Genomic DNA, 21,425 nt, shown 5'->3' on the forward strand with positions numbered 1-21,425 from the left:
ATCTCTAGAACTGCGAGCATTGCTTATCTGATTATGACCTGGCAGCAAATCTCAGCTGCAAATGCACTCATCTTTTACAGAGATAAAGGGAAAGAATATAGATAGTTTGAAAATGAGCAGAATATTAACAAATATGAAAAAAAAAAAAAAAACTATTATTTGCTATTAACGTGTCTTTAATTACAGGTATTCGATTCTGTGATAGATGCCAGCTGATAAAACCAGATCGTTGTCACCATTGTTCTGTTTGTGCTATGTAAGTTAATGGATTGTTTGTCACTGAAATGAACGTACCCTCTAAGTTATGCGAATGTGCTGGTTCTTCACGTATCTTTTTGCATGCTTGGATGTAAAGGTACGCAAGTACCTCCGTTCCAGCTGCAGCCAGCAGCATATGTACGTGTGTGACAGCATGAAGGTTTGCATTCTGCTCTTTGTGGCCCTGAAGTGTTTGCAGTTCCCACACCTACAAATCTGTGAGCGTTAAGTTGATAGGAAGCTTGCTGTCTGATAAAAGATTAACTGATTGCCGGTAGCAGGTTAAATAAAGTGCAATTTTTACTTTTTAATATAGTAGGCCTTTACAAGTGGTGTTTTGCAAAAGTTTTAAGTGCTCTGGGGCGGGAACCATTTATTTATTTTTTTTTATCTTGCAGAATACCAAAGACATTGGCAGATCTTGAACAAATAATAAATGTTCCATCTTAAAATTATACCTACCTTAAAAAAAATTCAGCGAGAGTATCATCTTGAGTTTGTGTCATGTGGAAATCTGCCCAAAAAAGGGGGGGCTTTTGCTACTGATCTGCAGTTGCCAATTATGTACCAAATATAAGTCTTCCATTTTTCCTTTTTGTCCTTTTGCAGATGTGTGCTAAAAATGGATCATCACTGTCCATGGTATGTCCTAGATACTGGTTTGTAATTTTCTGAAAAAGGAGGCTGTTTAGATAGATTTATTCTGTAGAATAGCGTCTGTATGCCTCTTTCAGTTTACACCATATTGGGAGATTTATAAAATAATTACACTTTGAAATCGCCTGAAACATTTTTATTTTTGAAAGACAGATCATTCATGTTTGTTCTATTAACTACATGTAAAAAGCTGTTTTATAGATGTAATTTAAAATCCATCTGCTAATTCACTGTGACTATTACTCAAATTGTAAATGGACTTCAACTAACCCCTTAATTTTAGTTATGTAGTACTTTGAGCATGCAGTTGGTGGTTGCTTTCAATAATAATATTTGCATGCAATTTGTTTGTGAAATGAAGCCTGCCACCTGTGCCTGGTCAAAGATACTTTGTGTAGAATGGTGCATGAAAACATTAAGCTTTATTCTTTTTGAGAATTGCTGCTACTAAATCTCTTAGAGTTCTCCTTTTTAAAAAGGGAAGATCTCAGAAATCAAAAGCAATGCAGACACTTCCCCACCTGAACACCCGCGGCATTCCTAAATTTAAGGGGTTTTTCAAACATGAGTTGTGAAAGAAATGCCTATGTTTTTTTCTGCACTCCCTTGTTTCATTTTAGAGTTGCCCTGTGCATGGAGAATTAGAATCAAATTTGTTTGATTTGTTTCATATGTAATCAAACAAGTGGTGAATCTGGTTTCTGAGCTGTGCTAATGAATAGGAGTAAAACAGAAATCCCAGATCTGATTACCGCTGCACATCAGAAACAGACACGAGCAATTAGGATCTGCCTCTGTGACAAATTTACCAGAGTTACCAACTTTAAAACAGCTCTCGACAATACAAACTGTGTTTTTACTTGGCAGAGTAAGTCTTCAAGTGAAAAGCAAAACGACTTCAGTTGTATTTCGTTTAGACCACTAAGGGGAGCTGTTTATTGATGAAATTACATTGTATAATGAAGAGGGTTAATAACCTCCCCCACAATGTAGTAGTTGCTGTGTTATAACTGTGCTGCGCCTATCCTGATTCTAACATTGCTTTTGTTCTCTAGGGTGAATAACTGCATTGGATTCTCTAACTACAAGTTCTTCCTACTCTTCTTAGCCTATTCTTTGTTGTATTGCTTGTATATTGCTGCAACAGTCTTCAAGTACTTCATTAAGTATTGGACAGTAAGTCATGGAATCTGGTTACTTTTTTGTATCTTCTGAGCTGGTGGGATTTAGGCACTCTAGTTACTTGTTTGTTTTCAGTCAGTGGAGGGTTTGTGTTTGTTCTATAAGGTGTGGGGTTTTTTTTGAGCCCGTATTTGAGTGTAACTCCCAATATGTCTGAACTCCACACAGTGAGGAGAAAATAGACTTTGGGAATTTCTAATCACAGGGATAGCTTCTGGAAAACAAGTTCTTTCTTGTACAAATGTATATGAACATGTATATCTTAGATTCTTTTGAATTTATCACAAGTTTATTAGCTTAGAAAACTCAAATATCATTCAAAATAAGATATACTTCACTGAAAGAGAGCCCAAGATTGCAGTTTACTAAAATGTTCTGGTGATTTTTCAATATACATCAGGGTATATCGTCAGCCCTATCACCAGAGTTGGAGGTGTTGCTTAGGGGTAAACATAGCTTGAGTTAGGTTAGCCTCTTCTTAGATGTAAATGTGGTTAATCTTCCCACATCAAAATACAGCTGTTGTTGGCCGGTCAGACCTCCTTATTGGGGAGGGAGAAGGACGGGTGTAAAAAGCCAACAACAACCAACTTCTACTGATTGTAGAAATAGTTGTCTTCTAGGTAGAAATTCTTAGCTGTCAACATTTGATGCCTTTAAAGTGGTTGCAAGAATACCTCCTACGTAATTCTGTCTTATTACAGGAAACCATTAATTGTGGGTGGGTGTTTTTCTTTTATGTTGTTTCCTGAACTGCCTGGGCATATTTCTTTTATCTTTGTCTATATTCCTATCTTAAGGATGGGGTCCCTTGCCCGTAGGGATACAGCAAGTAAAGGAAAGTGTAGACCGCAGACCTGTAGACTAAACCTGGGGTTGCCACCATACTACTCACTCTTAACTGATGGTTTCCAGCAGCTTCGTGTTTTGAAGAGTGTCAGCTCCCTTCTCTGTTCTGATATCAAAGCATAACATCCTCGCACTGATATGTACATATTTACTGAACAATGTCAAAAAAAATTTTTTTTTCTAATCCCCATATGACTCCTTTCTTGATTTAAAAGTTGATGGAAATAAAACATGCTTCTTATTCAGTTATCAATGGTCATTTATATGCAAGCAATACCACCTGGCAACTAAGCTAAGGGAGACCTTATGTCTCTGGTCTTTTTTCTTTAATGTCCCCTGTGTTGTCAGCTCTACGTGACAGTGTTTAAGTAACATAACTTTGCTGTGCATTAACTTATTAATTCCTCTTTAAAAAAAAAAAAAGTCTAATCACCCACAAAAAATGCCTCCTGAGATATTCATGAGACACTGGCAGGAATTATTTTTTATGCTAAGAAAGGCACAGAGACTTCAACTCTCTGCTTGCATATGTATGGTGTACAAACGCTTAGAGGAAATTTTTTTTTGCTTTGGGGTCCCCACACCCTGTCTGTAGATGTATACGTATAAGGAGGAATTCAAGAGCTTGTGCCTGCCTGTTTCCCTGTGGACACAGGACAGTCTTGTGCCCAGGTGGGAAGATAGCGTGATTTTACTGGCTCTGTCACATGTAGAAAGTTAGTAGCATACCACTCCTTCAGCTGTGGTTATGGGAGGGGAAAAGAATCAGATCACTTCTTTGTCTTTTCTTGCTTTTTATAGTAAGGTGTAACTTTTTGTATAATAGTTTGGTAACTTAAAATAAGTGTTCTAGAGGATATCTTTCTTCTCTGGGAAGAAAGAATTATCAGCTTTTATTTGTTCTTATCACTTGTTCTGTGTTTCTTCTCTTTCTAGGGAGAACTGACTAATGGACGTTCCAAATTTCACGTCCTTTTCCTTCTCTTTGTGGCGGTTATGTTCTTTGTAAGCCTTATGTTTCTGTTTGGCTACCATTGCTGGCTTGTCAGTAGAAACAGATCTACTTTAGGTAAGGCTCTTGTGTCTTGCTTAGGTGAGACACTCCATTAAGCAGTGCTGTAACAAGAAAGAGGGGAAAAAATATATTCTACTGTATGTTCTTGCTCGCTTGTGAGGGGAGGAGGATTTAAGGTCTTGGCACAGTGCTGCAGAAATTTCTTGCTGCAAATGAGCTGCATTTATTAGCTGATGTGACAAAAGCTTTGTTAGGGAAACTAGAGCTTTAAAGTGTAAGAGTCCAATTATACAAATGTTATGCATATGTGTAACTACATTTGCTGTGAAATGAGTGCAGCTTTTCAGGAATAATGGTTGTTTATGCTCATATGTTGGAGTGCATCCTAAGCCTGGTGAGGTTGGGAAAAACAATGTCCATCTTCAGTGACAAAGGCAAAGAAATTAGGACTGTAAAATTAAGCCATTGAAATTAAAACCTGAAGCAGTATGATTTTATGGAGTGATTTCTTTTTCTTTCCTCAGATAAGCTGTTCAAATTTTAAAGATTTTTGGATAAAGTTCTATAACAAAACAGTGTCAAGAGCTTGAGCAAATACTCAGATTTTGTATAATTATTAACTTTAAAACTCAATTTCAAGGGGCACTGAAGCTCATCTAGCCCAAAACATCAGACCTCTGCAGCAGCTTAGAAGGTAGATAAAATTGTTTCTAGTGCACTCAAGGTTCTCCTCCCCTCTCTTTCTTTTTTAATATCGTTTATCACCATAACAGAGGGTCTGTCTGCAGATGTTTGTTCATTATATCATTAACGAATGAGGCAATTTAAGTCTCCAGTGCTACTTCTGCAGTATGCGTTGAAGACAGACCTACTTAATTCTGCAGGTTTTTGATTTAGAAATTTCTACCCCCTTTTTTAAACAAATTTAATTCAAAGATCTTCTAACTCTATTTTGTAGATTAAACAGACTGATTTTAGTTCAGTTTGATTATTCCATGAAGTTAATTTTCTAAGACCAAATTCCTACCTTCAGTTTGAAAGTCTTTACAGGCTTGCAAAATAAGAAACCTATTATTTTCACACTTTGTGTCTTTGTAATGCTAGCTAATAATCTGGCAAATCATGTTGTCCTTAGATGGCTACAACATGCACAGTACTGTTTCAGTGTATTTGGCATTGATTTTCATTTTTTCACTGAAATTGCATCTGTATGTAGAGGCTTTCTCAGCTCCAGTGTTTCAAAATGGCCCAGATAAAAACGGATTCAATCTTGGCTTTGTAAAGAATCTTCAACAAGTGTTTGGAGAAGAAAAAAAGCTGTGGTTACTGCCTATTGCCTCTAGGTAAGTAATAATCAAGTCAGTGCTAAAAGCTGATAGAATTAACTAAAGGGACTGACTTCTAAATCTCTTGTATGGCCTCACATGTTATGTCTATTACTGTGTGGCTTGGCTGCCTGCTATTGTACATCGCTGTAAATGCACCAGCAGGCACCACCTGTGTTAATCCTGTACACAAGAAGTCTGGAAGTGAAAGCTTTCTGTCAGGTAAACGCACTGCACAGGGTGTTTGAACTTTCTTTTTAGACTCCTGGCAACATGTGGATGGGTGTTCACTGCAAAGATGCTGATTTCTTCATCCTCGGACTCCTGTGGCTGAAATGATTTATGCTATTTAATTTAGGGGAAGGTGTCATTTTGGCACTTAGTTGACCAGCAGTAAAGTATACTCCAATTAAATTCCTTTAGTTATTGCACCCAATTTAAAATAACTTCATTGCACAGCAACTTGAAACTTTTTCAAGTAGTGGTGTATAAGATCTAAGACCCAGTTGCATCCCAAGTGCCATCTGTTTTCTGCTTCTAAGAATAGTCCAAGGGAAAAGATTAGCACAGGAAGCCTTGCTGTTAATGAAAGGCAGCACAGAATGCTAGTCAGAGGCACGTTAACAGAGTGTGTAGTAATCCTAGGGACAACACACAGGTTATTTTCCTTGGGTAAGGATAAATTATCAGAAGAGAAAGGTACTTCAGCTAATTTACAGTTCCTCTGTATAGGCTGCTGGATGTTAAGAATTAAAATATGGGGCAGACCAATCTGTAACAACCTTGTTAGTTTATTTTACATGAATTTCAGTAATTTGTTTGATATCCGTACACACAAACACATTTATATTTGGTAGAGTAAAGGAAAAACAGCTTTTCCGGTTTTAGATTTTTTGCATGGGGTATTTTTTTCCCATGTTATTTACAGGTCTAGGTCACAGGAAAGTCGGTCTTGTCTTTCAGTACATTTAACTAAAATTAGGGCCATTTCCTATTGGGCATCATTCAAACACTTAAGTATAATTTCTGCTCTGAAGAGTTTATGGTATAGATAAAAACTGGTAAAATTGCTCTTTCTACATAAATATTTTCCTTAGTTCCATCTCACTTCTAGTTGTCCTTAAGTTTTTTTTCTGTTGTATCCAAATATCTTGATCAAGTTACACATTAAATTCTGCTAGAAATTACTTCAGTCAGGATATAGGTTTTAATTTTATTCTCCAAAAAGCTTGAAGGAATTAAGGTTTGAATCTAGTAAAATTCAGTATTTCAGCTGCTACAAAAAATAAACACAGTATTTTTCAAAGCTTTAAAGCATATTAAGTAAACATTGGATATTTCAGTTTGCCTCTGCAAACAAAAAGAACATGTGTAGAAATAATAATCCTTCAGAATCACTTGCTACTTCTTTACAGCATTTTTATATCTTTGTATGCAGCCAGGGTGATGGACATTTTTTCCCAATGAGAGCTTTGTGTGAAGCTCAGAATCCTCTCCTAGCAAATGAAGAGCAGTGGGAAGATGATGGAATAGATGAAGAGCCTCATGGTAAGGTAGCCCTGAAGGAAATTAGTTGTGTCTTGAGCTACAGTGACTAATTCCTGAATTATGAGAGCTAATCAAATTTAAAAAACAGTGCGTTGGCTAAATCGCTAGGCAGCTCTGACTTGACTAATGAACACAAAAGAAAAATAAGCTCTACTTTGAAATCAGGTGTGTGTGTTTTTTTTGTTGGTGGTGGTGGTTTTTTGTTTGTTTGTTTGTTTAGTAGTAGCTTTATACTTGCAAATAAATGGACTGAGAGATTGTTACAAGTTGCAGAAAGAAATTGAAATTTCCACAAACTGGACGTATTTATATATAAACGCTGTTGTGTGCAGCGCAGTTACTGGAGACATAAAGCTGTGCCTACAAAAATAAAAAGACTAAGAGGTTTTAACATGCATTTGTCCTCTGAGAGTTTGAAAATGTGCATGCAAGCACCTGCATGTAGTGTTACATTTAGGAAGCTACTTTATACTTTGTTCAGTTTTAGTACAAGAAGATAAAAGTTTATTTGGTTTTGATACTATAACACTTACAGATTAGACAGTACCTATCCAAGTGCTATCTCTAATCTTTATAAAATATATACACTGAGAGCAATTCTGGGTGAACTGGCATGTTTGTACAATAGATTTAATCTGTTTCTGAAATGATAACGTATTTTTAATGCTATGGATGTCCTATTAAAAAAAAGACTTTATATATATATACATTCTTTGATTTTTGTGAGATGCATCCAAAATTAGTTTAATGGTTTGTTACTACTACTATTCTCTGCTCGTACTTGAGGGTTTTTTTCTTACATATTTATCACCAGGCTTTGGTCGTTGGAGAATACAGTATGTAGCAGAATATCAGGGTTAATGTCAGGGTTCATATTTATCATGTTACCAGCATTCAGAAATCCTGCTGATAAGTTAAGCAAGAGTTCATATTTTTTTGTTTTGTTTTTTCTGTAGACCAAGGATGTCATCCACATTTATAGTAACAGTAAAACTGACAGCAACTTTACTGCATGCTATAGGAAAGACAATTAGATTCCCTTGAAAGAAACGTCATAAGCTCCCTGTTCTTTTCACTTCTACAGAATGGTGAAAGCCTGTTTAATTCTAAGGTTGCTGTAATTAACGGATCAAGCAAGTATGCTTGGAGAACCAAATATCACTGCTTTATTGTTCAGAGACGTGGTTTCCATAGTCACTTTGTTTATTGCTACAGAACAGTTTTCAGAAACTTTGCCAGTCATGTCCCCTCTCATGGCATACATTTTAACGATAGGTGCACAATGTATGTTTGGGAACCCATGAGGAAGGCAGTTGTCTTGGTTAAAAGGGAAAACAAGAACTTTCCACGTGAATTTTTGTATAGGTGTGTGAAATACCATGCAATGAGCTCTTTAATCTGAGCAGCACAGTATTTGCTCTTCAGTCTCTGGTTAGGTCTTACTTGCAACCATTTGTTCCACTGCAAAATAAACAGCCTGTGTTTTTTCCAAGGCATGCTGCATGTACTGCTGGGAAAGTGTACTCTCCAGGATTTTGTGAATAGGGCTAAAGAGGCTCATTTCAGCTTTACTTCAGATTAACTGCTTTAATTAGTTAGTGTTTGTGTGGGTAGAAAACTATCTGTTCCTCCTGTTTTGTTCTATATATTTTGGCAGTGATAAGGTAACACAAATTGACTGTAAAAATAACAAAATATGGCATCTCTGTGTATTGCTTATGATGCTTAAAATAACTCCTTTAGGAATCAATCTGAAGTTCTTCCAACTTTTCCAAAGTACAAAAATTCACTGAATAAAAAATTAATTCATCACTGTCAAACATTTTCATACTTGCATGAATTTTGGCCAAGTCGGATCCCAGAATCTGAATCTGGAGCTTACATGAAGTCCTACAGTTTGTAGTGCTTATGAAATAAATGTCCTTTACTAGTCTTTCTTGGTGAAAAAAACGTTTGTAGTTTTAATCCAAGAACCTGTAAAGCTGTAACGACGGTAGAATAGAACATCTTTCTGTCTTACAAAAGCCAATCTGAGACTGTGCACAGGGAAACACAAAAGTGAGAAAACAGGCTGAGCACTTTCCATCAGGGGATGGCTAGCTGTTAGTATATGGACCTCGGGCCACGACTGGAGAAGATTTTTTTGTTTTCTTTCTGTAGAGAGTGTGAAGTAAAGATGGGAACAAGAAATAAAACAATGCCCTAGGTAAGAACAATGTGTCTTGTGTGTCTACAAGTAAGTGATTTGGAGCTGGAATTCAGCTGCTAGTGATTGAGAGGAATTGAGAGGAATTGAGAGGAATTGAGAGGAATTCCATTGAGAGGAATCCACTTCCCTTATTCTTCTTACAAACAGCCAAATCCTCCTTTCACCTCTCAGTCTGAACATCTGAATTTTGCAAGATAAAATCCCTCAAGGGGATTAGGGGGAGTGCGTGTGGCTGTCTCTGTCAACGATCTAGTTTCACAAGCGCAGGGATGCACAAGAGCTTTCATCAAAAAGCTCTGTAGCAGACAAGGGATGCCTGAGTCTTCACTCCATGACCACCAGGTAGGGTCGCAACTGATTCAATAACAACGCATGCAAAATACTTTAAAGTAGTTTTCTGATACATGATAAATCTATCTCTTAGAGCATTTTTTCTAAACTTGTCATTGTACCATTTTGCCTGTGCAGATAACAAATGTCTCTTTATCATTTTGAGTAATGTAAAAGATGTTGGGGGAGACATCACCTGGACATTAATCACCCACAGACAAAGCAGGAGCTGAGTAAGCACAGAAAGGCAGGTGTTTCAATCCTGCAGTCGTAGGAGATGGCACTGCCAGCTGCATCAAGAGCAGAGTAATAACTGCCCTGTTGTATTTAAGTGGGGTCTCTCTCCTCCTGGAGTTTCACCTACACTTGCTCACGCACCTGTGTTATGTAGCAGGGCATAGTAACGAGGGCTCTCCTCATCAGTCATTAAGGGGACTTGGAGATTTATGAGGAGAGGAAAAACCCAACTGACAGCAAGAAGCTGAGGTAGCTTCGTCTGGGGTCCCAGGAGTGTACAGGCCACCTTCTCAGTCATCTTACCCATAAGGTTGCCCTTTTTTTCTGTGATACAGGTATTTAAATGTGTGTGCCCTTACTGGTTGGATTTTATGTGTGTGTGTGTGTGTGTATATATATATATATCCTGACTTGCTAAGGCTTTTAATGTTTCGCTTAGGGGCAAAAAACTATTCTGAGGAACCTTTTGTTTCATTTCTTAGCCAGAAACTGAAAACATTTGCTTCCAAAGTCATGGTAAAGTGATTTTTTTTTCTTTTCCAGATTTATTAATGCTCATCCCTTATTCACAGGCATCTGTTTAATCTGTCTAGCCAGCGAGCTAGCCCAAATCACATGCTGGCAGCTTTTATAAGGTTATCAGTTTTTTCAAAGAATTCATCTATAATGCATTTGACGCGTTGGTTGCGGATGTGTCAGTACTGTGAATGCTTGTGCTCTTTGTCTCGTGGAGCCTAGGGTAGGACAGCCATTTGTGTACATTTATAGCAATGTCTGATCTCTTAGATTGATTAATAATTTAATAATATGTTTCATTTTAACTTGTACAAAAGGCTCCAGTATGAATCAAATATTTCCCCGATTGTTCTCATCTTCAAAAATTTGTCATCTGCACTAAGTAACATCTTTCCAGCAGAAACCAGCGTATCCTGAGAAATAGGTGGAAGTTGGTGATCTCTGTTGATGTGATGAAGCTTCAGGTGTCTGAAGGCATGTGCTTGGAATTTCAATTCAGATTGGTAGGAGTCTAATTAAAGGAGCATCATGTCCTGCGATACCGGCTAATTTGGCGTAGCGGTCCTTTGAGTAGAGAAGTCATCTGTTGTGATTGTAGGGATTAAATTTCTATCCATCGAGAAATTAAAAAAGCTACTTAGATGTTGGAAGCGAGCAGAGATTGCTCAGACAGTACAATGGTGTATTGTGCAATTCAGTAAACTGAGACAAAAGACTAGATTTGCATCTCTGGATTTCAGGCGTGATATAAATGTTTAAATTGCATCTGGCAGAAGAAGGATTAAGTTAAAGCAGTGCTAAACCTTGCGTCACTGACTGCATTCTGATCAGTTTTCAAACAACAGAGGGGTACCTGTGCAGGAATCCACACCAGTTTAACCAAATGCATTGGTAAATATATTTAGTAAAACCAATATGGTTTTGTATGTGGATCAGACCTGCAGCTGCTAAATGAATTACTTGAAAAAAAGATATTCCATAAGAAGTTGGTAGTGAAATTTCAGCGAGGCACATGTCTGGGTAGCAGATCTATATATCTTTTTATCAGTTCCCTTTGGCACTTCAAACTTATTTTTTTCTAAAGGAATGCAGTATAAAAGGCTGTTGCCTGGAACTTCCCATCTGAATGAACAGATTTTGCATGATAAAATAGATATCTATGCTAATAAATATGGAAATAGTGGTGCCCTGTATGCATAATAAAGAAACAAAAGGCCTAGGCAAATTTAGTTATTGTGTATGTATTGTTGAGTTTTTAGGGAGGTGTGTTTGCTGTTTGTTTTTCTTCCTTTACCTTAAGGAAGTTCTGTGCCAAGTTGATTTTTGACACTGCTTGGTGCTTCTCTTGCATTTTGACCATCACGTGTAACAGTGAGCTCTGGGTTTTAAAACTGAACAGCACCAGGTCAGTTAAGATGTCCACAGAACGATACACTTTTGAAATCCTGTTTTTAACAGGCATGGGAACAATTCTGTAAGTTTCATTAGGGAACTGAATCTTCATCCTACGGCTGCTGCAGATTTTTTTTTGTTGGGTGTCTTTCCTTGTTTTAATAGGACAGTTTGTTTCACTTAACTGTGTTTTGCAGTTTGGCGAGAAGTACAGTATGATAATCTTCTCAGGCAGGCTGTGAAGATAGATCTATGCATATAGACTGCTTTTGAGGTTCTCGTGCATTAGTGGCTGTAATAACACAGATCTACAGTTAGAACAAAAAGTGATTGTCACCTACAATTAGCAGGATGCTATTCCCAGTAAACATAAGGTATGAGCTGCTTTTAGACTAGTTGATAAACCAGGTGTTTTAAACAGTCTGTAAGTAATTGTAGACCACTATTACGTTGACCCTGAGTTTCCTCTTCACCACATTAAACAAGCCCAACTGCCTCAGCCTTATAGGTTTAAAGTAGAAATTTCCCTTCTGCTTACCTCTGGCTTACATCTGACCTGCACTGCTTTCAGTTTTTCAGGGTTTGCACTGTGTGTATTTATAGAAACATGATGTTTTTATTTTGAAAGTGAAAATGTTAGGAATAAACTATCGTGAATGATGATATATTCCATATAGAATCATAGAATATCCTGAGTTGGAAGGGACCCTTAAGGATCATCAAGTCCAGCTCTTGACACCGCACAGGTCTACCCAAAAGTTCAGACCATGTGACTAAGTGCACAGTCCAATCTCTTCTTAAATTCAGACAGGCTCGGTGCAGTGACCACTTCCCTGGGGAGCCTGTTCCAGTGTGCAACCACCCTCTCTGTGAAGAACCCCCTCCTGATGTCAAGCCTAAATTTCCCCTGCCTCAGCTTAACCCCGTTCCCGCGGGTCCTGTCACTGGTATATTAATATATTATCATGTATTTCTACCTCTGCTGGACTAACACAAATGTATTCAGAGAACGTGATTTCCTGGTTCAGTAAGCTCTGGTGCCCTCACTCCCTTCTGACAGAAGGGTTTGGGGAGAGGTCATGGTAGACACAAATGATGATGTTTTACTTTTGCTTGTTTTCTCACCACTGCTTTTCTTGTTTTGTAAGGCATCAGTAAATGAAGCTCTAAGCTTAGAGTTTTCAGATTACATCTTGCACAATATAAGTAAACCAGTATAATTTTCTAATCAGAAGGGTCTGAAATGTTCCATTAAAACTGAAAGATCTTTATTTGTCATAGTGGCTTTACAGTTTGTGACACGGTTATGAAATAGATGAAGCCAATAATAGAGTAATCTCAGTTAAAAGACTGCTGTTAAGTTAGCTCTGACAAGTGGCTGTCTATTTTTGTTTGGAATGATTCTTAAAGACACGCTCCCATACTTAGTGAGAAATACATTCTTAGTGAGAAAAACAGATTCACTTATCTCTAACTACTTTGTTTTTCCTTGTATAGATTCCACTGAAGCATCATCCCTTGCCATAGAAAGGGAGACATAGCGGTTTGAAAATGATGGCAGTACAAAGCTTGTTCAGAAAGGTCAGTATATCTTTCTTGGTTATCTTCAGAAAGCCATTCTGCAGGGAATTTGGTAGGTAATCCTGGACAGGTTTTGACTTTAATGGTGGCATATCTCACTTGACGCTTGGGCAGTCATTTAACATGCCAAAGTCTTCAGAGTGGCGGGGCTGTGATAGAATCATAGAATGGTTTGGGTTGGAAGGGACCTTAAAATAATCTAATTCCAACCCTTTGCCACGGGTAGGGACCCCTCCCACTAGATCAGGTTGCCCAACACCTCATCCAGCCTGGCCTTGAGCAGTGCCAGGGATGGGGCAGCCACAGCTTATGTGGGCAGCCTGTTCCTTACAGAAGGGCAAAGACCACCAGAATGTCGTGTTGATGCAACTGAGCGTGGAAGTATTTCACCAATATTTCTCCATCTTGTCCAGAAATATGTTGTTTAAGAGAATCTAAAAGAAAATAGTGTCTCTCAAGTAGCCCTGGGCTGGATGTTTGCATGGTTTACACAAGAGCCAAAAACGCTGTTTATTAGGGGAGGATACAACCCCTGCAGCTCCTCTGTTGAATGTGGCAGGAATTATTCTTGCCTCTACGTTGTTTAATTAGGACAACAAAAGTCTGTTCCATGGCTTGTGAAAGGTGAGGGATGGTGGAGACAAGGTCTTGAAAGAAACTGAGGATGAGAACAGCCACGCTGTGCTCTATGCACTTGTGAGTAAATGGAAGTAGCTGGCAATACCCACATCACCCATTGCTCTTACTTAGTCTTCTTTCATTCTGAGGAAACTTGGGTGTGACAACAGATGATATGGTTTGCTGCTACCAGAATGTTCAGTGGTTGACAATTTGTCCTGACTTTCGTAACACGGGGGAGGTGTCCTGCACGTATATTCTTGCAATCAGCTGCACGTGGTGTCCTCTTTGGTCTCCACAAAGCCTTTTCACAGTGCAGTATTGTTGCACAAGATTCAAGGAGTATCTTCTGCTGAACTATGTGCAGAAAGTGGAGTAATTAGATAGAACTCGCCTCCCTACTTGCTCTGAATGTTGAGTAACTGTGTTGAGAGTTAATGCACTGTGATCCATTGCTTAGTTTTGCACTAGAATAGAGCAACTCAAAGTTTTTATAAATGGGCTTCTTGCAGATTGTATGTGTGATCCCATTTTCTGCCACTGAGGAGAAAAACCCGTGTTTCTTCTGTAGACAGTCAATGAGGACTATGTACTGCCATTCCACTGAGGGGGTGAAAAAGCAGCACTTTGCCTGTTACTCTGCATGGCTTTAAAATGATGCTCAAAGTCAAGACTAGACATATATTTCTGATCAGATCAGTGCTTTTATACTTATACATTTTTATTTATTTGAATTTCAGCTTTCCTCTCAGGAGTCAACATCCCTTTTCTTTGCATGGACTTCAGTTGCGAGGGGCAGAAAACAAGTGGATCTTCAAGATGAGAAAACATCATGAAGTATCATCTGATTGGAATCTGCATTCTAGAGTGCTTCTCCAGAAATCCCGCTATCCAGATGTTTCAAGGCTTTATAAGTTTAAGTTATGGAGTGAACAGAACAGTTTTATAGAGTGATTCTCGCCAATCTTCTTTGGCCTGCTCTCTTTATTTTATAAATAATATATATTTTTTATTCAAAATAGGTAAAAAGTATTGATGCGAGTGCATTTCCAAAGGCCTTTTCATTTTGCAAACATCAGGGACTTGAGTTCTCAAAATTCTTCCAAGCCATAATATTCTTGGGGATGGTATTTATATTGAGACTGATTCTCTAACCTTCTCTGACAAGTGGCATTTTCTAATATGCTTAAAGTTCTGAGTCAGTTCAACTCAATGAGAGACAGACTCATCTAGATTTGGCACTAAATTGGTAGTTGGATATATGTTTGTTGAAAGACAAAGTGCTGAACATGTACATATACATGTGCAACTGTGTACAAAAACAAAATATTCACATTGCCAGTATCAAGATTCAAGAATATTGTGGCCATTGATGCTTTTTTTTTTTTTTTTTAGGAAAGTGTAATTACATTAGATTTTGAGTTACAGTGCCCTTTAAGCCCAATCCTACTTGCAGGTACCTAAAATGCAAATGGGTATTTTAGACATTACAATGTGCATTAATTACTAGGGCTAAAATTACAGAGTCTGCATGGTAATTAGAGCATTATCAACTCATTCCTGAATCAGTGTTTGATGGAAATTTTTTGTTCATGGAGTCAGAAAGGAAGAAAGGAAGAAGTAAATTTGAAACACAGGAGTTAGAAATGTGCACTGAATGTTTAGCTCCAACAGTAGTGTTTGGAGTTTACACTCCAATGCGGTGATTTTAATCCCATAATGCTGAACAGACATTTGGTAAACTCAGTTATTTCAAACTTCTTCCTCAGTAAATGTATTGACTGATATTTTAAAGGTGTTTCAGCACCAAGAGGTGATTTTTTTTATTATTATTATTATTTTTCTCCATTGGCAGTCAAAGGAATGTATTGCTATTTTTACTCTGTGGAATAGCACTGAGAATTTGCTGGCAGGATGACACGCATTTTTCTAGATCCAAGATATTCTTTTATCTGCATGATTCAGACCTGGCAACTCCATCTCATGTTTGAATTAGGTGCATGTTTAATGTGTTAGTATACTGCATCTAAGATCATTTGTTAGTGTTTTCTATCCTGATTTTGTTTGTTCATCAGCCCATTTGTGTTGACTTTGACTACAGAAGCAGTTGTCAAGAGAAATTACCTGGTAAGTATCTGTTTGGTGACAAAGGCCTTGGCTACATTCTTGTCTTTTCTCCTCTATTTACTCTGCCGCTGTTACCAGCGGAAATGTGTTAGTGAGATGGAAGAGACTCTTGCAGATATTTTTGTCCATAAGAGTAGTGTAACTACCTGGTATAAACTGTGCTCTTTGGACAGATATTTTATACATCAAACTTTATACTTAGGTGTAGAAGAGGCAGTAGACTCTATAGAATGTGTTGTTATTGCTGAAGCTGAGGTCTTGGGAATTGGGGCAGGTTCTCCCAGTCGCAGTGTGGGTTACTCTGCTTCCTCCTCTGGCTGTTACTGAAGGCTCTGTGAATGTTACCACTTCTGGTGGGTGGCTCTCATCAGACAGCTGTCAACCAACAAAACTCTTTTTCCTATTAAATCTAAACCTTCATTTCTAATAGAAATCCTGTGCTGGATCTTAAGCTGTCAAAGGTGGCACTTTGAATTGGTCACTTCTTGGCTGACAAAATGTATTCTAGAGGGGAAGGTAGTAGTTAAACAGAGCAGGAAATATATAGGAATTTAGCCCTATTACTTGTGTATTTGTGCCTTTAAACCACTAAATTCCTTGTTTATATAAGCAGGAGGATAAATCACTAACTCTACTTTCCATCCTGTCAACTGAAATGTGTTTTTTAAGACAGGAACATCAAAGCTGAGTTTGAAGCCAAGTGGATTTACAAGAGTTTCTGAGCAGGTTCTTGTGTCCGTTCTGCATTTGGTTCTGTTCACAGCCATGCCATCCTTGCAGGGTTGTTTCTCTGCCAAACAGCAGCAGAAAAGCTGCCTAGAAGATCTGCAGGCAGATCCCTGCCTGCTGTCTAGCTGCAGCTTTGTTCCTTAGCCAGTAAAATCTATTTTGTCTTCTAATTATTATTAAAACAGCTGTCTTTATGATAATGCAGCTTCCCAGCTCAGACTTAGAAGCAGCTTTAAAAGGTTTCCAGGTGCTTAAATGATGCTTTGACACCTTTCGTTAACATACTCATATTAAGTAATTTTTCTTGTGGTTAGTAATGGCACATTTTCCTTTTCTTAAAAGCTGCTCAACCTCGCTTAGCTAGAACAAATTCTTGTGCAGGTGGAAATGAAAAATAATTTGATAGCTGCAGAGCCATAAGTCAACATTCACACCCATCAGATTTTGAAAGCTTCAGAGTGAAACATGAAACAAATACTGAAGCGGACAAATCCTGGTGTGTCTGGGTGACTGAACAAACTCCATTTTGTTCTATTCTGCTGAGCTGGAGGAGATGCCCTTCCTACAGCCCAGTATTTGGACTGTGTATGCTGAACTCAAGCACAGCAGAATAGTTGGGCAGGTTCCTCTGCCTCCCTGGGTTAAAGCCGAGTGCAGAAAGCTGCCGTGCAGGTAATGGTGCCCAGGAATGGAGTCTGGGGGGTGGCTGCTGAAGCCACAGTGAGCCTCTGTTCTTCAGGGCAGCCTGTAAGTGAGCAGCTGGGTCTCCCTGGGGAAGCTTGGTGTTCCTCCACACACTGCTGCTGAGATCCTTCTGCTCAGTGCATTAGTGCAGCTGATGCTTCAGACATCATTCCTGATGACCTACTAAGGGGAACACAGTGCTTTCAGCTGGCACTTCTGGCCTTTAAGAAGACTGTTAACTAGAGAGCAGGGCAGCATAAAAGCAGTCATTTTCATTGCACCCCCTGCTACCTATGGCTGGGCTCCTGTTTACTTTTTAAATTGGCTTTTTGTTTGCTTAGCTTCTAAAAGAAAATTGTATACAAAGAATGTGGTAAATGCAGGATGCATGAGGTTCTGTCAAATATACCGGGTAAATGCACTGGAACACAAATTGCTCAGGCTGCCTGTAATCACTGCTGCAGGTAACAAAACAGGTAAAGTATTCAGCTGAGTGCAATTTAGATTTTTTAACATGCAAATAAAATTTTACCCCTTTAAGGGGTAAAATCCACTGGTGCGGTCTGCAGGGTAGATATCCCTGTTCTCTGAGGATAATGCTCCAAAATAATTTCCCACTAACAGCCCCCTCCTCACCTCTCCCCGTCTCGCCCGTTTACATGCAGGTACAGTTCCCTTAGAGCAGACATCACATTGATGTCTCTGTGGATTGTATTGCGCTAAGTCCTGTCCCTGGCCAGTGAACATTGTCCAAGGAATCAGGACTTTAATAAGCATCACTGCACTGCAATTTATTTTTTTTTTCTCTTGCTGAATTGGTACTGTGTGGTTTTGGAGTAGAGTAAGATTGTATTCCTTTAAGCAAGGAGCAGTACTGTGTTTTCATAGGCCTGTACTAGTGCATGTAGTGTGCTGTAGCTGATGGAGGCCAGGAAGCTTTTTAATAGCACTGTAGCAATGAATGTTTACTTCCTGGAACAAACCAGAGATGTGATTCAGCAAAATCCGTAACTGTAGGTTTTATATTCTGTATGCTGGTGTGGACTGAAAGCACAATTTAGTAGTTGTTACAAAACTCGATGCATAAAGTCTGTAACATAGTATGAATGTAAAGCGTCTGGGAAAATAGAACTTAACCTTTTCCTCCCTGTAGTTAGACGTAGAGGAAGATGTGTGGGGATGTATTCAGGGACCAGCTGCCTCCAACGTAGTCGCTAAGCCAGCAGAACAGATTTGCTGTTTGCATAGCTGGCTCATTCCTGAACGTGTTGAATTAGCAGGCTAAGGAGGTGCTGTTGACCTTGTTTATTAAGCCAGAATTAATTGACTTGGAGTCACATTTTCATTTCAGTGACTCTCATGGTACAAATTTTTGAAATCGATCCATAGGACTTGAACATACCTGGATTTTATTGATATTTTTCCAATTCTATCAGCTTCTGTGTTGTTATAGAACGCGTGTAAAAATAAACTTGTTCTGAAGCCATCAATTAAAGCGTATTCATGGTAGGGTGGCTTCTGTCATTAAAAGTAATGGTCTGTCAAACAGTTTGGCAGTGATGAGCATTTCCAGGTTGTGGCATTATTATGTATTCTTCCTGTTTAATGCATTAGTTCCTGTTCTGGTAATTAACACTGAGACCATACCCACTGTCGCAGTTTTATTCTTAACTGTCCTTTTTCCCTCTCCCTTTACGCTCTTCCTCCCGAACGCGTAGCTCCAATGTATCAGCTTTCAGCTGTTTGTGCTGTTTTCTTTGGATACTAACAAGACGAGTAGGTGTCATTTTAAACAGTTGGGCCATGTATTTTGTTTGTAATCAATCTTAATGTTTGTCAGGTTTCGCTTGGTGATTTTTATCGTTCGGGTTCAGCTTGCTTTGCTCAGGGCAGTGGGATCCACCTTTCTGCATTGCTTTTCTCTTTCCTATAAATCTTAATTCTTCATGTTCTAGCTTCAGTTTGAAATGTAAACCTTGTGAAGTACAACGTAAGTTTACTTTTCTGATGTGAGCATATAAGCTGGTTACGCCTTCGTGCTGCTTGATTTATTTTTTTCTGTATAAGGTTAAGATTTACAGCAGCATGTGTAAAGCTTCAATGGATAACAGCTACTGTTCAGAAAAAAAAAAAAAAGGTTTGTGTTAAGGAAAAAAGGTACAAGGGGATTATCCTTGCTGCTTATTCCAATTGTGCTTAAAAAAAAAAAACAACAAAGAAACCTGATTGCATCAAACACTAATATCAAACAGCTTATGTAACACAAAGGTGCTTTACCTGATGGAATTTCTGCTATTTCAATACTCAGTAGACTTAAACTTTTTGTTGGGGCTAAATCCCATGGGAAGCCTGGAGAGAAAAAAAAAAAAAGTTTTGTCCTCCCCATCTCCGTTCTGCATTAGGGTTGTGTACTGTACCTCCTCAGATCACCATTTTCCTAAGTTTATAAGAGACACAAAAATCCAGTGGATTCTTGAAAACGTTGTTTTGTTTTATTTGTTGTGCCTGTTCCTGGAGGATCCAGGATGTGTACAAGCAAGAGGTTTTGGTGTAGGCACGTGGCATCCTGCTGATGTAACAAACCTGGGCGGGTGCAGACGTGGCCTCCACGAGGAGGAGATAAGATATTATTTCTGACTCAGAGATTGTGTGAAGAGGTAGGTGGAACGTGTGGTGCTGTTCTGAATTAACTCCGTGTGCAGGCATTCTTCTTTTGCAATAATTACATTAATGTGTAACTTTTGTTGTGCTCACTGATCATCTAGACTCGAGCTATCCCCAGTAATTCCAGATTGCATTGTTAGGAGCCAGGAGCTTCTATTGCGGCTTCCCTCTTGCTAGTAACATAAACAGAAAGGATCAGGTTGCTATAAATTATCCTACCTGTCCAGCTGCTTTTCAGCTGAGAATCAGGCTGGTTTTGGATTAGGAAGCTCCGTTTGGGAGCCGATACACTCTCTCTCCAACTGGGTCAGAACTTTGACTGTAAACCACTGTAGTATAAAGAGCTTCTCATATCAAGGAAGACTGGCTTAGTGGGCTCTGTGCCAATAACTACTAAATTATTCAAAATAGTAAAATCAGTTTCATTTATTATTATATTCAGTTGTGTTTCAGGAAACCAGGATGGCCTGGTGTTGGTATTTATAAACATCTTGAGTCTGCAAACTTTGCATACAGTCAACACTATTCTGCTTGGCAGAGGACATGACACCCAGTGTTGGGTTGTTTAACACTGATTTCTTATCCCTTAATTTAATAGGAAGGAAATGTTTTCCAGGGAACATTGCAAACGGTCCACTGACAACATGTGGGATGTTTAGTAGGGTTCAGGAGTTTAATGCTGTTGCCGGCATTGAGACTTTTGATATCAAATGGGTTTTTACAAAAGCTTTGGATACTTGTTTTTATCGTCTGACAAACATTGTCTTTAATATGAATGCTTTGTGTATGTTTCACTAGCATTTTCCGAGTGTTTGTATGGTTTCTACAGCTGGATATACTGTACATTCTGCTTTGTCATTTTCTATTATGGTTTATACTAGAAAGCCTGCACAGTTTATACTGTACTGCAGGCAAGGACTGCATTAAAACCATTTTTGGTTAATTTATTATACTTGTGAGTGATTATTTCCTATGACTTAACCCATGACGAGGGAAAATACTCTTTCTGGAAGCCTTACAGAACTTGAATTAATCGGAATTACTGTATAGAGTGGGGAAGGTTCTTCATCTGTACCAAAAAAATAGGTTAATTAAATCCTGCCCCCTTGTCTTACAAGGCATTGGTTGGAGCAGCCCAGGCCTTACATTCCAGCCCTCTGACAAAGAGGTAACAAGCCTGCGATGACATTGTGTAATCCTGCACTTTTTAGAATATTTAAAAAGTAATAATGGACTACATTGTCTATGTTAATTTTCCAAAAGTTAGAGTAAGGTAAGATACGAGCGAGTTTGCATATCATGCACTTACCGGCACACGTGAAAGAAAGCGAGTATTTGGTCGTAGATTTACGCCTGGTCTGATTCAGACAATCCCTGCACCGGCTGTTTTGGAAGGGTGCAAATTAATGAGGACCGTGTTTGTCTTTTGACTTTAAGCCCTGTTGCTTTGTGAACAGAGCTAGAATTTGAGCCCAGCTTTTTGCCATTTCCTTTTCTTTACAAT

The 21,425-nt window shown here is 38.6% G+C and overlaps 1 protein-coding gene across 5 annotated transcripts in view; it reads left to right on the plus strand.

Annotated features, from left to right (window-relative positions):
• ZDHHC15 (zinc finger DHHC-type palmitoyltransferase 15) overlaps positions 1–20,871 on the plus strand; it is a 28,499-nt gene extending 7,628 nt beyond the window's left edge. For all 5 annotated transcript variants that reach the window (XM_068696958.1, XM_068696955.1, XM_068696954.1 and 2 more), the window contains 8 exons: positions 187–256; positions 868–900; positions 1,971–2,091; positions 3,883–4,015; positions 5,178–5,304; positions 6,725–6,834; positions 13,016–13,099; positions 14,458–20,871. In XM_068696958.1, the coding sequence (XP_068553059.1) occupies positions 187–256; positions 868–900; positions 1,971–2,091; positions 3,883–4,015; positions 5,178–5,304; positions 6,725–6,834; positions 13,016–13,059 (638 nt within the window). In that variant the 3' untranslated portion in view covers positions 13,060–13,099; positions 14,458–20,871. The remainder of the gene's footprint in view (positions 1–186; positions 257–867; positions 901–1,970; positions 2,092–3,882; positions 4,016–5,177; positions 5,305–6,724; positions 6,835–13,015; positions 13,100–14,457) is intronic.
• Positions 20,872–21,425: the final 554 nt, after the last annotated feature.

This window comes from Anas acuta, chromosome 13 (assembly GCF_963932015.1).
Source record: "Anas acuta chromosome 13, bAnaAcu1.1, whole genome shotgun sequence".
NCBI classification, from domain to species: domain Eukaryota; kingdom Metazoa; phylum Chordata; class Aves; order Anseriformes; family Anatidae; genus Anas; species Anas acuta.